The sequence below is a fragment of the Mustela putorius genome, unplaced genomic scaffold (genome assembly GCF_011764305.1).
Source record: "Mustela putorius furo isolate JIRA1106 unplaced genomic scaffold, ASM1176430v1.1 tig00004039_pilon_pilon_pilon, whole genome shotgun sequence".
NCBI classification, from domain to species: domain Eukaryota; kingdom Metazoa; phylum Chordata; class Mammalia; order Carnivora; family Mustelidae; genus Mustela; species Mustela putorius.
The window spans coordinates 864,500-878,696 of NW_025422174.1; the positions used below are offsets into that span (position 1 = coordinate 864,500).

The 14,197-nt window shown below is 59.1% G+C and overlaps 2 protein-coding genes across 4 annotated transcripts in view; one reads left to right on the top strand and one right to left on the bottom strand.

The window, feature by feature from the left end:
* The first annotated feature begins 1,109 nt into the window (after window positions 1–1,109).
* On the top strand, window positions 1,110–3,969 carry ZNF768 (zinc finger protein 768). Its single transcript, XM_045072589.1, has 2 exons — window positions 1,110–1,590; window positions 1,883–3,969. Exons 1-2 carry the CDS (start codon window positions 1,503–1,505, stop codon window positions 3,454–3,456), a joined length of 1,662 nt encoding a protein of 553 aa, XP_044928524.1. The 5' UTR covers window positions 1,110–1,502; the 3' UTR covers window positions 3,457–3,969.
* A 4,541-nt stretch (window positions 3,970–8,510) lies between these two features.
* Window positions 8,511–14,197, bottom strand: part of ITGAL (integrin subunit alpha L) — a 38,110-nt gene continuing 32,423 nt past the window's right edge. For all 3 annotated transcript variants that reach the window (XM_004773878.3, XM_004773877.3, XM_045072487.1), the window contains 6 exons: window positions 13,509–13,622; window positions 13,190–13,246; window positions 12,996–13,094; window positions 12,502–12,597; window positions 11,675–11,785; window positions 8,511–9,874 (listed from right to left, as the gene is read on the bottom strand). In XM_004773878.3, coding sequence (XP_004773935.1) covers window positions 9,701–9,874; window positions 11,675–11,785; window positions 12,502–12,597; window positions 12,996–13,094; window positions 13,190–13,246; window positions 13,509–13,622 — 651 coding nt within the window. In that variant the 3' untranslated portion in view covers window positions 8,511–9,700. The remainder of the gene's footprint in view (window positions 9,875–11,674; window positions 11,786–12,501; window positions 12,598–12,995; window positions 13,095–13,189; window positions 13,247–13,508; window positions 13,623–14,197) is intronic.

Sequence of the window (14,197 nt, forward strand, 5' to 3'; positions counted from 1 at the left end):
CAGAAGTTTCTCTGCTTCTCCTGAGCTTCACCCCCTCACCTGGAAGTAAGTCCCATAGGATCCCTGCCTCTCCGGGAGAAAATCCAGGAACCGGGGACTAAGGCTCTCATCGGGGAAGGTGGGAGGGAAGGGCGAGTCGCGGAAAAGCCAGCCGCCCCCCCTGCGGATCGGCCCCGCGGCCCCGGGAACCGCGCGAGAAAGGAAAGGGCTGGCAAAGGAAGCGCGCGGGAGCCCGGGGGGCGGGCGGAGGGTGTCCCCCTCCAGATCCCGGGAGGTCAGACATCGGGACAGGTAAACGGGGCCGGAGAAGGTGGGGAACCCGCGGGCCGCCCGCGGGAAGGGAGACCCGGGAACCCCCCGCTCAGCCTTCCCGCAGGCCGCGCCGACCGCCGGGTAGGCGGAGCCGGCCCGCCCTCCCCGCACCCAATCAGAAAGGCGCCTCGTGCTCCCCGGCGAGCCGCTGGTGTAGGGAGGAGGCGGGACGACGCGAGGACGAGCTCCCCGGCCAATCGCTGTGCGGACCGGGAGGTAGGGGCGGTGCCTCCGGAAACCGGAGGCGGGGCTGTTTCCTTGGCAACGATCCCAGCCCTCGCAGCGGGGGGGAGACCAGGAGGCGCGGAGAGGGAGGGGCCGGGGGAGCGGGGGGTGGGCGCGCGGGGGAGGGGCGGTGGGGTTCGGGGTGGGGCGGCGCAGTCCCCGACTAGGAGCTCCAGGCTGGGGGGTACGGCCGGGTTCCCGAGGCGCGGCCGGAGCGCGCCCCCAGGCCCGGGAGGGGAGGGGAGCTAGACGCCGCCCCCGCTGGCGCCGGGAAGCGTCGCTCCTTCTCGCTGACCTTGGTCTCGCTTGTCGCCTCGCCCTTGGCCATAGGCGCGGACGGACGCAGGGCCCGGGACGGACAGACAGGCTCCCGGGCGGACGGAGACCCGGGGCACAGCACACCAACCACCCCAGCTTTTCCCGCCGGCTCCAGGGCTCCGCGCCATTCCCCACCTCCCAGCCGGGGCCGTCCAGCCCAGGGTTAATGCCAACGAGTTTCCACCTCCAGCCGCTCCTAGAGAGGCCGCGGCGCGAGCCGGCGGGGGGAACTGGCCTCGGACGGACACTTCCTGTGCGGGGGTAGGGGGGAGGGGGTCGGACAGCCGCAGCCCAGCCGGGGCCGGGGGGCCAGACGGCGGGGTCGCGGGCGGGGAGCGGCGTTCGGGGGCGGCAGGGCGAGTCGTGAAGACCCTCGCCACCGAGGCCGCGACGCACGCGGGCTTTGGAGGGCCCCGGGGCAAGGCGAGACCTTGGGGGTGGGGGCGGGGCCGCGGGTAGGGGAGGGGCCCGGCCGGCCGGAGAGGCCCAGGGTCAAGACGTCCGGCCTCGGGGGCCCGGGCTGGGCGGCGGGGTCCCCTGGGCGGCGCTGAGCGGGCGAGCGGCGAGGGCCCGGGTCTCAGGGGACTCCGGCCCGATCGCAGGATCGTCCGCCATCGCCGCCGCCGCCGCACTGGGAGCCGGCGGGGATGGAACGGGAAGCGTCGCCGTGGGGCCTCGAGCCCGGGGCTGTGCAAAGCCCCGACGAAGTGGGGAGCCGCGAAGGGTCCCTCAAAGGTGAGGGAGGGAGCGCCTTCCGAGAGCGTGCCTGGGAGCGGGAGCGGAGCGGGGGCTGTGGGCCGTCGGGGCGGGGGAGAGGGGGCCTTGGGCACCTGGGGCCGGGAGGAAGCGAGGGCGGGGACTGCACGTCCCGGGTCCGCCGAGGGGGAGGTGGGAGTTTCAGCACCTGCTCTGGGGCCAGCGACCCTGCTGCGGGAGGAGGGAGTCGTTCGTGGCAACCAGGGGTGGGACCGAGTGACCTTCCAGGCCCCACACTACCTGGATTTTCTGTAATTCTCTGATCCTGCAGGCAACGTGAGTGAGAATGAGGAAGAAGTGTCTCAACAAGAAGGCAGTGGGGACTATGAGGTCGAAGAGATACCCTTTGGGCTTGAACCCCAGAGCCCTGGGTTTGAGCCACAAAGCCCTGAGTTTGAACCCCAGAGCCCCAGGTTTGAGCCTGAAAGCCCAGGTTTTGAGTCCCGAAGCCCTGGGTTTGTGCCCCCAAGCCCGGAATTTGCACCCAGAAGCCCTGAATCAGGGTCTCAGAGCCCTGAGTTTGAAACCCAAAGTCCTAGGTATGAGCCTCAAAGCCCTGGGTATGACCCCAAAAGTCCTGGATATGAACCCTGGAGCCCTGGGTATGAACCCAAGAGCCCTGGGTATGAACCCCAGAGCCCCGGGTATGAATCCCAGAGCCCGGGATTTGAGTCCCAGAATCCCGAGTTCAAAACCCAAAGCCCTGAATTTGAAGCTCAAAGTTCCAAATTCCAGGAAGGTGCAGAGGTGCTTCTGAATCCCGAGGAAAAGAACCCCTTGAGCATCCCCTTGGGAGTCCACCCCTTGGACTCCTTCACCCAGGGGTTTGGGGAGCAGCCCACAGGGGGCCTACCCCTAGGGCCACCTTTTGAGATGCCCACAGGGACCCTGCTGGCCACGCCACAGTTTGAGATGCTCCAGAATCCCCTGGGCCTGACAGGGTCCCTTCGGGGTCCAGGCCGGCGGGGTGGCCGGGCCAGGGGTGGGCAGGGCCCTCGGCCTAATATCTGTGGCATCTGCGGGAAGAGTTTCGGGCGGGGCTCCACCCTGATCCAACACCAGCGCATCCATACGGGTGAGAAGCCCTACAAATGTGAGGTCTGTAGCAAGGCCTTCTCCCAGAGCTCTGACCTCATCAAACACCAGCGCACCCACACGGGCGAGCGGCCCTACAAGTGTCCCCGTTGTGGCAAGGCCTTCGCCGACAGCTCTTACCTGCTTCGCCACCAGCGCACCCACTCTGGTCAGAAGCCCTACAAGTGCCCGCACTGTGGCAAGGCCTTCGGCGACAGCTCCTACCTCCTGCGGCACCAGCGCACCCACAGCCACGAGCGGCCCTACAGCTGCCCCGAGTGCGGCAAGTGCTACAGCCAGAACTCTTCCCTGCGTAGTCACCAGAGGGTGCACACGGGGCAAAGGCCCTTCAGCTGTGGCATCTGCGGCAAGAGCTTCTCCCAGCGCTCGGCTCTCATCCCCCACGCCCGCAGCCACGCCCGTGAGAAGCCCTTCAAGTGCCCGGAGTGCGGCAAGCGCTTTGGCCAGAGCTCGGTGCTGGCCATCCACGCCCGCACCCACCTGCCGGGCCGCACCTACAGCTGCCCCGACTGCGGCAAGACCTTCAACCGCTCGTCCACGCTGATTCAGCACCAGCGCTCCCACACGGGCGAGCGGCCCTACAGGTGCGCCGTGTGCGGCAAGGGCTTTTGCCGCTCGTCCACGCTGCTCCAGCACCACCGGGTCCACAGCGGGGAGCGGCCCTACAAGTGCGATGACTGTGGAAAGGCCTTCTCGCAGAGCTCCGACCTCATCCGCCACCAGCGCACCCACGCGGCCGGCCGCCGCTGACCTGGGGCCCTGCCGGGGGTGGGGTGGGGAGGCGGTGGGCGGTGGAGCCGAGGCCCGGGAGCTGGAGAAATTAAGAGGGAAGAGGGGGAAGGCCGGGGGAGGATGGAGGAGCGAGGCCGGGGGAGGAAGGTGCGTGCCCTGGAGACCTCTGGCAAATGCGCTCTGAAGAGGGGTTGGAGAGGGGCCAAGCAGGCAGTGGGAGGTTCTGGGAGAGATCCAGAAAAGAGGTCAGCAGAGATCTGGCCTTTGGCAGCAGCATGGCCCTTGGTAGGTGCCTGGCTTGGCAAAGTGCTAGGCGGGGGTGGGGGGGGGAGGGTTACCTAATTAGAGTGGGGTAGCTTAGATGGGTAGTACCCAGACCCTCATTGAGTCAGGAAGGGGTGAGGGTAGGTGGGGTGGGGAGTGGGGCCCTGGGTGGGGGCTCCTGCCTCAGCGCAAACCCCAGCTCCCTTGTCTTCCTCAGGCTTTGGAGCCCCTGAATTTGAGTTCAATAAAAACCTTTATGTGATAAAAGAGACTTGTCCTTAAAGTGTGTACATGGGCAGTGCCCTGGGCAGCGGGAGACACCCAGTGATAGCTACACAGAGCCGGTGAAGCCATAGGGACCTGTCTGGGAAGGGCTTTTATGCTCCAGGTGTCCCTTGAATCTTAAAATCTGATGCTCAGGAGACACGGCCTGCCCGTACATCCCCAACTTTTGTCTCCTGCTTTGAAGCCGGCACAGACACAGAGGGAGGTCAGTGTAGGAGGTGTGAGAAAGCTTTTGACTTTGTGGGATATCCCTTTCACCAAACACAAAGGGTGTGTCCTGGTCCAGAGGACAGAGCCTGTCTCAGCCAGGCATCGAGCCTGGGCTCCATCTCTCGGGCTCTCTCTCCGTCACTCGCGCTCCCGGCACCTAGCCAGAACCTCGAGTCCTCCGGGCATGCAGACCCTGAATGACCAGAACCACAGAGAGTGCCTGGAGTCCCGGCCCCGCCTGTAGGGGGCACACAGGGGACCCAGTGAGAGGATCTGAGGACTCGAGGCTTTAAGACCCACCCACCAAGCTGGGCCTGATTTGCCACACCTCTGCCTCGTTTTTTAGGACCCCTGGCCATACTGGTATCTCCCTGTCCCACCCCACCTTTATCCTGATTCTCTTTCCTCTATGAGTCTCATCCTCCTGATACGTGGCCCTCAGGAAGGAACGGAGAGTTGGAACGTGCAGTGAATCTGTGGGATCCTGGGGTGTGGCCTGCCTTGACCTTGCTTGAGTAGGACAGGCCACACCTTGGGGAATCACCCAGCTGCCGGGAGCATCCTCAGATGAAGGCCTACAAGGGCCCAACGCCCTGCAAAGATTGTTTCATGCCTTTTCAGGGATAACTGACCTGCTTAAAGTCACTCCGTGGACAGAAGGCAGGTGAGACGTTCCGACCACATCTGCCTGGCTCCATCAGTCCCAGCGACTCGGCCACACAGGCAGAGGCGAATCAGGGCTCTACAAGGGGTCTCGGGCCTCAAATCCTCGAGTCACCCCAGGCCCACACCATCCTCGGGGCCTTATAACTGGCCAAGAGCAAATAACTTCTCTAAGGATGTTTCTTTCTTTCTTTCTTTCTTTTTTTTAAGCTTTTATTTATTTGACAGAGATCACAAGTAGAGAGGCAGGTAGAGAGAGAGGGGGAAGCAGGCTCCCTGCTGAGCAGAGAGCCCTAGCTTGATCCTGGGACCCTGGGATCATGACCTGAGCCGAAGGCAGAGGCTTTAACCCACTGAGGCACCCAGGTGCCCCTCTAAGGATGTTTCTGTCCAGCCTCTTATGTTCTGCAAGCTCTGAAAGGAGCCTTAGAAATCACATAGTTTGGGGCGCCTGGGTGGCTCTGTCAGTTAAGGGTCTGCCTTCTGCTTAGGTCATGATCTCAGGGTCCTGGGATCAAGTCCTCATTGGGCTCTCTGCTCAGCTGGGAGTCTGCTTGTGTGCACTCTCTCTGACAAATAAATAAAATCTTGAAAAAAAAAAAGAAATCACGCAGTTCAACACAGTTTGGTTGTGTTTGGTAGTGCTTTTTTTTTTTTTAAGATTTTATTTATTTGACAGAGAGATCACAAGCAGAAGAGAGGCAGGCAGAGAGAGAGGGAAGCAGGCTCCCCTCTGAGCGGAGAGCCCGATGCGGGGCTGGATCCCAGGACCCTGAGATCATGACCTGAGCCGAAGCAGAGGCTTAAACCACTGAGCCACCCGGGCGCCCTGTGTTTGGTTTTTTTTTTTTTTTTTTTTTAAGTTTTAATTATTTTTGGAAGTAGAACATTATTTTTCAAGTAAAATTTCTTGGTCTTTTAAAGATCCGTGTAAACTTTATGCACATTCTCGTATAGGTACCCTACTGCATGTAATTTCAAATATTAAAATATTCCACATTTAATATAGTTCATGTATGGAACTACAAATGTTAAATAGAAATGCATTTGACTACTAACATATTACATTTACTTTAACATTTATTTCAATTATACAATTTAATTTTCATAGTTTGGAGGTGATTTTTTTTCACAGCTCCCAAACTTTTTTGAAGGCCACTGAAAGCTGAAAGGCCCCCCGGGCACAGCCTAGAGTGCTTCATTGATGAAGTTGCCTGTTTGCTACTTAGGAACCTTGGTTTTAAAGCAGGTTGCAGGGGGGCAGGGTGAGGGGCAGTGCTCAGCTGCTCAACTGACACTCCCCTCTTCCACATAACAGCTCCTAAGATCCTCCAGATCCCAGGTGGAGCTAGCCCAAGAAGGGCATGCATCTTTCTCAAGGTCACGGTGAAAAACCAGTGCCAGGTCTTTTGACTTGCAGTCTGATGTGCCGCTTTGACAACACTGTCCTGCCCAACTAAACTATTTTTTCAAAAAATTAATAAATAAAATAAAATAAAAATATAAATGATAATAAAATAAATAAATAAAATAGAAATAAATAAATAAATACTTTTGTTTATTTGTCAGAGAGAGAGAGAGATATCACAGGCAGAGGGAGAAGCAGGCACCCCACTGAGCAAGGAGCCCGATGCCGGGGCTCAATCCCAGGACCCTGAACCGACGGCAGATGCTCAACCGAGCCACCTAGACATCCCCACAATAAACCACTCCTATTCCTCACTTTTTTTTTTTTTTTTCCTATTCCTCACCTTTATCAAGCACAAGTGTGCTTCCAAAAATTCTAGACCTTTCGCAAGTGTTACATCATGTTCAGGACAGCTGTGAGTGATATACAATTATTATTCCCATTTTACAGATAAAGAAAAGAATCTCAGAGAGGGTAAGTGACAGCCCCATAAGGCACAGCTTTGAAGCAGCAGAGCCTGGACTCCAGCCGGTGGACTAGTTTTGACTATTTCCCAGCGATACTAAGGTGTTCCTTTTTCAGTTTGTGCCACGGGGACGGTGTTTTCTAGAGGCTACATGGCCTGTGAGAACATACATCATCTTTCTGACTGCTTGTGGATCATGTGGGTTTGGGGGTTCGTATGTTTTACATTTTCCTCCATTTTAATTTCGAATTGGATAAACACCAAGAGGTATAACCCATATAAACGAAAACTCTGGAGATCTTTAATCTTTCAGAGTATAAAGGGGTCCTAAACCCAAAGCATGTGAAGGCCACCGAATCAAACACTTATTTGGACATCTTCTCTGTTGCCAGCCCTGATGAGGGGCCAGTGTTGGTAACACAAGTGAGCAAAGACTGAATCCTGCCTTCTAGAACCTCCCAGTCTCGAGAGAAGAGCCCACACAGTCAGTGTCCTGTGTTCTGATGGGGTATTCAGTGAAGGCGAAATGGGTCATTTTGTCTAGGAGCTGAAGGGATGAGAGAAGCTTGGAAGTGCTTTGAAGTAGGAAGGTTTTTAAGGACAGAAGCGGGTGGTGGAACTGGACAGGTGGAAAGGGGTAGAGCGTCTGCGAAGACACAGGCGGGGAAGGATACATAGGTATTTGCGGTCGGGGGCTGTTAAGCGAGTCGGGATAGAAGACTCCTGGGCAGGATCAGGGCAGGTTCCTGAAACGAACCTCCCAGATTCTCTGTGCTGTTTTGCTCCCACCCGTGATGAAAATAGTCCCACTTTGTGTGTGCGTCACAGAGCAGCACAGATGTGAGAGGCCCCTCCCCACCCCTCTCCAACCTGCTATCTTGCTTTACCCTCTTCACAGCCTCCTCGACACCCGGAAGCCCATTTCTACCTTTTCACTCTGCTTTCCCACTGGGGTGATGCTTCCTGGGGCAGGGACTCGTCTGTCATGTTCATTACCATGCCCTTGGGACACAGAACAGGCCCTGACACAGATCTTTCAGGAAATACTGCATGAATCCATAGGAGCCAACAGAATTCGGAAACCTACAGATAACTGCGTACTTTTAGCATTTCTGTGCTATTCCTGCCCTTTAGAACATTCTTTCCCCTTCTCTCTGGGAAAACGGGCCTCACTTCTTCGTTCCTGAGGTCTTCCTTAAGAGCCAGCCCCATGGTTCCCTGGCTGCTGGACCAGAAGGGGGTTGATGAGGTTGAAGAGGCCAGCAGGCTTTGAAATACGGTTCTGGGCCTTGTGTGCCAGGCTTGAGAACGTTCGTTTACTCCCCTGTAGGCAGGCGGCAGCCATCAAAGGTCACTGCTTGGGAGACCACAGGTTGCTTCTCAGCGTCCAGTGCGGGACCCAGAGAGCCGGGCTGAGAATTACCCCACTGCTACCCCTAAAACCACCCCCTTCCTGGGGGTTCTACTGACCACAAGAGGGCAGCATCGAGGAGCGGGACCCACCCCCTCTTAAAGGTGGGGGCCTCAGGCTCAAGCCCCACCAACTGTTATTGTTGTTTTTTAAAAAGACCAGGAAGGGCGTGCTCTCGCACCTTGAGGAGTTGTCAGTGCCTCTGCAGATCAGTCTCTGAGCCTTGTCATAACAACAAAAGAAAAAAAAAAAGAGGAAAAAAGAGCTGTTTGGGTCCCACTTAGAGAAAGGGTCGAGAAGGAAATATTCATTTCCTTGATCCAGGCTGAAATGGGGCACCAGCACGAACACATCACAGAGTTGGATGGATTTTCACATTTATTGGGGAAACAGAGGCAGGCACTGTGCTTGGTGCCGGGAGCCGGGTGGACAGACTCCGCCTGCGCCTTGAGCTCATAGCCTCCCAGTGGGGGCCGGGAGGGGTCACGAGGCATCCGGGGTGGGGGGTGGGGGGGTCGGAGCCAGGGGACGGAAGCCCGGGGAAGCCCGAGCCTGGACGTGGGGGCAGGGGTCACGGGCGCCCCCAAACGTTTTCTCAGGCCTCTCGCAGGCACCCTCACTGGCCGCTGAAACTGCGGCAGCCGCCTGCTGGGCCTGGCTCCGTGGCATCTCCAAGGTGAACGTGACCGGTGTGGCCCTGGCCCCCACGGAGTCCACGGTTGGGCTTGAGGGAAGCACATTAAGTAGCAAACAGGAGCCGCGCGGTGAGGGGCGTACAGGCGAGAGGACGCTTGTGCAACAGGAAAGGAGAAGCCCCTGGGGGGTGCGGGCAGGGGGCTGCCCGGAGGCCACTCTCCCGGAGCGGAGAGCCAGGGACAGGGCCCGGGGGGAATGCTCCAGGCAGAAGGAGCAGTCTGGGTGAAGGCCAGGAGCTCGGCTCCTGAGAAGGCCGGTGTAACTGGAGCTCAGGAGGGGAGGCGGGGAGTCTCGGAGGAGGCCGGGAAGGCAACCCTGGCGCGTTAGGGATATTCTGCGGGTTCTGGAAGGCGTGGGAAGGACGCCGGCGTCCAGCCCCAGAGCCAGGGGTCTGCGGAAGCACTGTAGTGGCTCGGATCAGGTTTGCTCTCTGGCGGCAGACGGAAAGCTGACTGGAGTCCGGGCAGGAAACTGCAGGTTCTGGGAGTCTGAGGCCTCTGGGGACATCCAAGAGCAGGGGGGTGCGAGGGCCGGTCGCTAGGTCCTGAGATGACGGTTCTTCCAGATGTAGATCGGGTATCCTCTTCCGGGCAGGGTACTAAGAAGGACCGGGGGAAGCCAGAGCCAGCTGCCCGGGACACGGCCTGCCCTCTGTGGCCTGCCCGGCCGGTGCTCATGAACCCTGACCAGGAGCCCGCAGAGCAGGCAGCCAGGAGGGAGCTCTGTGTTCAGGACAGCGACACCGAGGCCTGGGTCGGGGCAGTGACTTGCCCGGAGACACACAGCGAGACACAGGTCGAGGCAGAGGGACCCCAGTCTTCCGAGTCCAGTCCTGGGCGCTCTGCGTCGGGCCTGGGCCTCAGTCTTTGCCACCTCCGTCCTGGGCTTCCTCCTCGTGGAGGGGCTCCAGGCAGCCTGGGTCCCCAGCCTCGTCCATGGACTCTGGCTGGTCAGAGGCTTCTCCAGGGATTCCGCTGGAAGCTTCCGCAGTAGCCTCCATCTTCTCCTTCAGACTGCGTTTGAAGAAGCCAAACTGCAGGAAAACAAAACCGGAGTGAGCACAAGGGCCACGGAACACTCTGGACCCCTCGGCCTCGCAAAACATGAAAGGGCGCCCATGGCTGTGAGTCACGCGTGGTGCCCGCTCCAGGGCTGCGGCGAGGCGTCTGCCACACCGGCTTCCTGGCAACATGCCGAAAAGCTGAACGCTCAACAGTCCATTCTTCAGGCTCGTCAAAGTGTCCCGGACCAATATTTGGGGCGGGCGGGCTGACAATATCCAGTGACACTAACAGAAGGGCCTGCGCTGCCGTAGCGCTTAGCGCGGGCCCCGTACTCTCTGTGGAAAGCTCAGAACATACACGTTCTTCTTTTTTCCCCAAAACATGTATGTTCTTTGGCTCAGCCATTCCAGCCCCAGCAACTAATTCTAAAGAGCTTTTGGACAAGTGCGCAAAGATGTGGGAGCCAAGAGCCTTTTTCAGTCACTGTTTAAAACAGGTAGATATTGGGGCGCCTGCCTGGCTCAGTCCATGAAGCGTCTGACTCGGGGCATGATCCCAGGGTTGTGGGATGGAGCCCTGATTCAGGGTTGGGGGTGTCCCTGCTCAGCGGGTGTCTGCTTCTCCGTCGCCCTCTGCCCCTTGCCCCCTGCTTGTGCTCTCCCTCGTCCGGCTTGCTCTCAAGTAAATAAATGAATGATCTTTAAAGAAATAGGTAGAGATTACAAATAATCGACATGTTGATCAGTGGGGATCTCATCAAAGAACAGGCAGGGCATCTGGACAGCGGCAAAGCAGCGCAGGTTACAGAGCAAGAGGTGGATGTGAGCGTGCTCGCGCGGAGGGACAGCAGCACAATACTCCGCGGGAAACCCAAGCCCCCGAGCAGTTTATATGGGATTCTTCCGTTTATGTTTTCTTTTCTTTTCCTTAGATTTTATTTAGTTATTTGAGACAGAGAGAGAGCGCACAAGCAGGGGGAGCAACAGCAGAGGGAGAGGGAGAAGCAGCAGACTCCCCGCTGAGCACAGAGTCCAACGCCGGGGCTCGATCCCAGGACCTCGGGATCATGACTTGAGCCAGAGGCAGAGGCTTAACTGACTGGGCCACCCAGGCGTCCCTCTTTTATGTTTTCTACCTATATACACAGACGCTGACTTTTTCCCTCTGCCTCTCTCATGCTCACACGTATACGCACATTTAAACAACAAAATTAGAACCTGGAAGAACAGAAACCACATGGTTGTTAATGACGACCCTGGGGAATGCAACAAGAAGAAACTGATTTTCTGTGCTTTTTTGGAGGATTTGAGGGTTTCGTACGGAACATCTGTCCTCCGGCATTCTTCACCTGGCAACTCCTTCAAATCCCAACTCAAACGCCTCCTCTCCTGGGAGGCCTTCCCGGACTCCCCCAGCCTAAGTGAAGTTCCAGCATACAGGCCTTTGAGTGGAGCCCTTATCATGTGTGCGCCTGTCTCTGCCATTAGACTGGGAGCCCCCCCAAGTGCGCCCGTCTCCACCATTAGACTGTGAGACCCCCCAAAGGCAGGGACCATGTCTGTGGTATGTCTCTCTGTGTCCCAGGGCCCGGCCCTTGAGTCGTGGGCGCCCCCTCCTTCCCTGGGTACCGAGTCCTGGTGGAGGGATTGGGGGGAGTCTCGTTTGCTCGTGGGGCCTCAGGAGCCTTATCTGTGGAAGGAGGGAGTGGGCCGAGGCCTCCTTGATCTTTAGCGGTCCTGGACCGTGACAGTCTCTGCCCTGACTCCTGCGAACCCCCTTCCCCCAGGCTGGCTGTCTAAGGCAGGCCCGCGGCTCCCAGAAGCTCCCACCTTATAGAGGACGGCGAAAATCACCAGCAGCACCAAGAGCCCTCCGATGCCGCTCAGCACGTAGACGTAGAGCATTTCCTTCTCATAGACGATGTCCACCTTCATGAGGACCTGCAGGCGGAGAGCTGGGGGCATGAGAAGGCTCTCCCACCTCTGACATGCTTGTGAATGGCTAGGTCTTCGCGGCTCTGGTCGGGGCTGCCCCACACTGCCAGGCTGGCCTGGATGCCTCCCTCCAGGGAACCCCCACCCCCACACCACCCCATGCAGCCCCCGGAGCCAGCGGGCAGACATGCGCATGACCCAGCGGAAGCCCTGATGTGGCTGTCTTGAGGCCAGAATGAAATGTCAGAATCTCGGCCCAGTATGCCAAACCTTCCAGAACCTGGCTGAGGCTTACCTAATGAGGGGCAGCTTCCCTTCCCCTGCTCCGAGCTTCCCGCTCTGCAAACCGCCTGGCCACCCTCTCGCCTGGGCGGCCTGAGCCCCCATGCTCGCTGCTTGTTCTGCTTCGAGGGCTTTCCTGCCACGCTCCGAGTGGGCACGGGGTGGGTACCCTCTGCTGAGCTGCCGTCACACGGATCTCTGCCTGACGCATCTCATCAGACGGGTGGCCTCATAGCCTGACTGCGTGCCCACCGGTGGTGGCAGGGAGCCCTCCACGGCCCTCGCCAAGACCAACCGCTCTGACTGCCTGGAAGCTCTTCCTTCTGGGCCCAGCCGGGGACCTCTGGCTTCTGCTCTAGCTCCTCCAGCTCCGCCCCCGGGGCTCTGCAGAGCCCTCCACCCACCTCTGTTCCTGGGCTTCTGAGAAGCTAGAGCCCTACCTGGGCCAGGGAGGCGTTGCTGCCGTAGAGGTGGAAATGCCTGCTGCTGTTGAAGGAGACCGAGAGGGAGCTGCAGAGGCTGAACACGGAGGAGGCCTGGGGAGGGCCGTGGGAGACGTCAGGCCGGGGAAGCAAGGACCAGAACCTGCTGTCTTCTGCACCCCACCTGACTCAGGGGGAGAAGCTGAGGACAACGGGCCCTGGTGGGGAGGGCCACGGGGGCTGAGTTCTCCACTGGAGCGTCCTAAGGGGCCACGCCCCGCTGCTGGAAGGAAATCTTCCCTACAAAGAACCCAGAAGAACCACCCATAGGCCCAGGAAAGCCGCCTGGCAAATTTCAAGCAAATCACGGGTGTCTTTCACCGGCCGCTGTGAAAGGATCAGGGCTTCGCATCCGGTCGTAAAGAAAAATGTAGGAAGCCCATCTGGTGGGGAGCCCGCTGCTTCTCCCTCAAGCCCCCCGACCCGCTGCACCTGTTGCAGCAGCTGCTAACCTCGATCTCCCCCACCAGCTCCACCGTCCCGGTCACTTGGACGAGGATCTCCTCCTTGAAGTCAAGTGGACAGTGGAACTTGGCTCTGAGCAAACAAGGCTGCCGAGAAGGAAGACAGCGGGGCTCAGAGAGGCCCGTCTTCCCACCGGCACTCGGCCGGCCCCCACCCAACTTCTGAGCCCCCAGGCCCGGACCTCAGCCTCGCTGGGCAGCCTCTCCAGATCCTCACGATAGCAGGTCACAGGAGGGTCCTAGGAGTGATGAGATGGGGTCCTCGCTTAGTCCAGAGCACAGAGGGGGACGCTGGCCCCTTAAGGCCAGAACGTGGCCTCCCTCTCCGTTCCTCAGATCCGGGGCATCCCGGTTCACCCACTGGCTCTTGGCAGGTTCGGAAATCACTGAGCCCAACAGGGCGCATCGTCCTCGCTCCCTTCCCACACGTCTGTAGCCGCCTTCGGAGCTCACTCCCACCATCCCGAGGGCCCCTCCTTCCCCTGGGCCCCGGCTACTTACCATCTGCACAGTCCACTCCTGTGTGATGGGCCCCTCGCTGTGAGGCCCCGGCACCCCAACCACGGCCTCCAGGGCGGGCACGTTGTGGTCGTAGACAGAGGGCTGAATCCTCACCTAGGACAGAGGACATGGGACAGCAGAGCCCTAAATGCCGGCCACCCCTCCAGAGGCAAGCTCACTGGCTGAGGCCTGAGGGCCTGCTCTTCGCCAGGCGGCGGGCAAGGACAGCTCGTCCTCGAAGCTTGCCCCTGCGGGCTGCATGTGCCTCTCTGCCTTCTCCGAGGGCAAACCTTCGAGGCGATCAGCTGACTCCCCAAGGAGAGGGCAGCGCCCCCCCCATCGCCGCTGCATGTTCCCACAGAGCTCTGCGTCCCCAGCAGGACGGGGTCTGTCTGTCCAGGGGCTACATGCTCCATGAGGGCAGCAGTTGTGGCTCCTTTTGCCGACGACTCTCTGCTGCCTGACGCACTATCTAGCACACAGCGGGCTTCCAGAAAAGTCAGTGTTCGAATGCGTGCCAGAAGGAGGGGCATGTACCACTGTCGCACAGATGTCGCACAGATGCGACAGTTGTTTGCACAATGCAGGCTGGGAAGGACTTGCTCTGGGCGTTGGACTGATTGAAGAAACAGGGCCTGAGTGCCCTTTAGATGAGAGGGCCAGCTTGGGCGAGGGCTGGAAGATCCAGA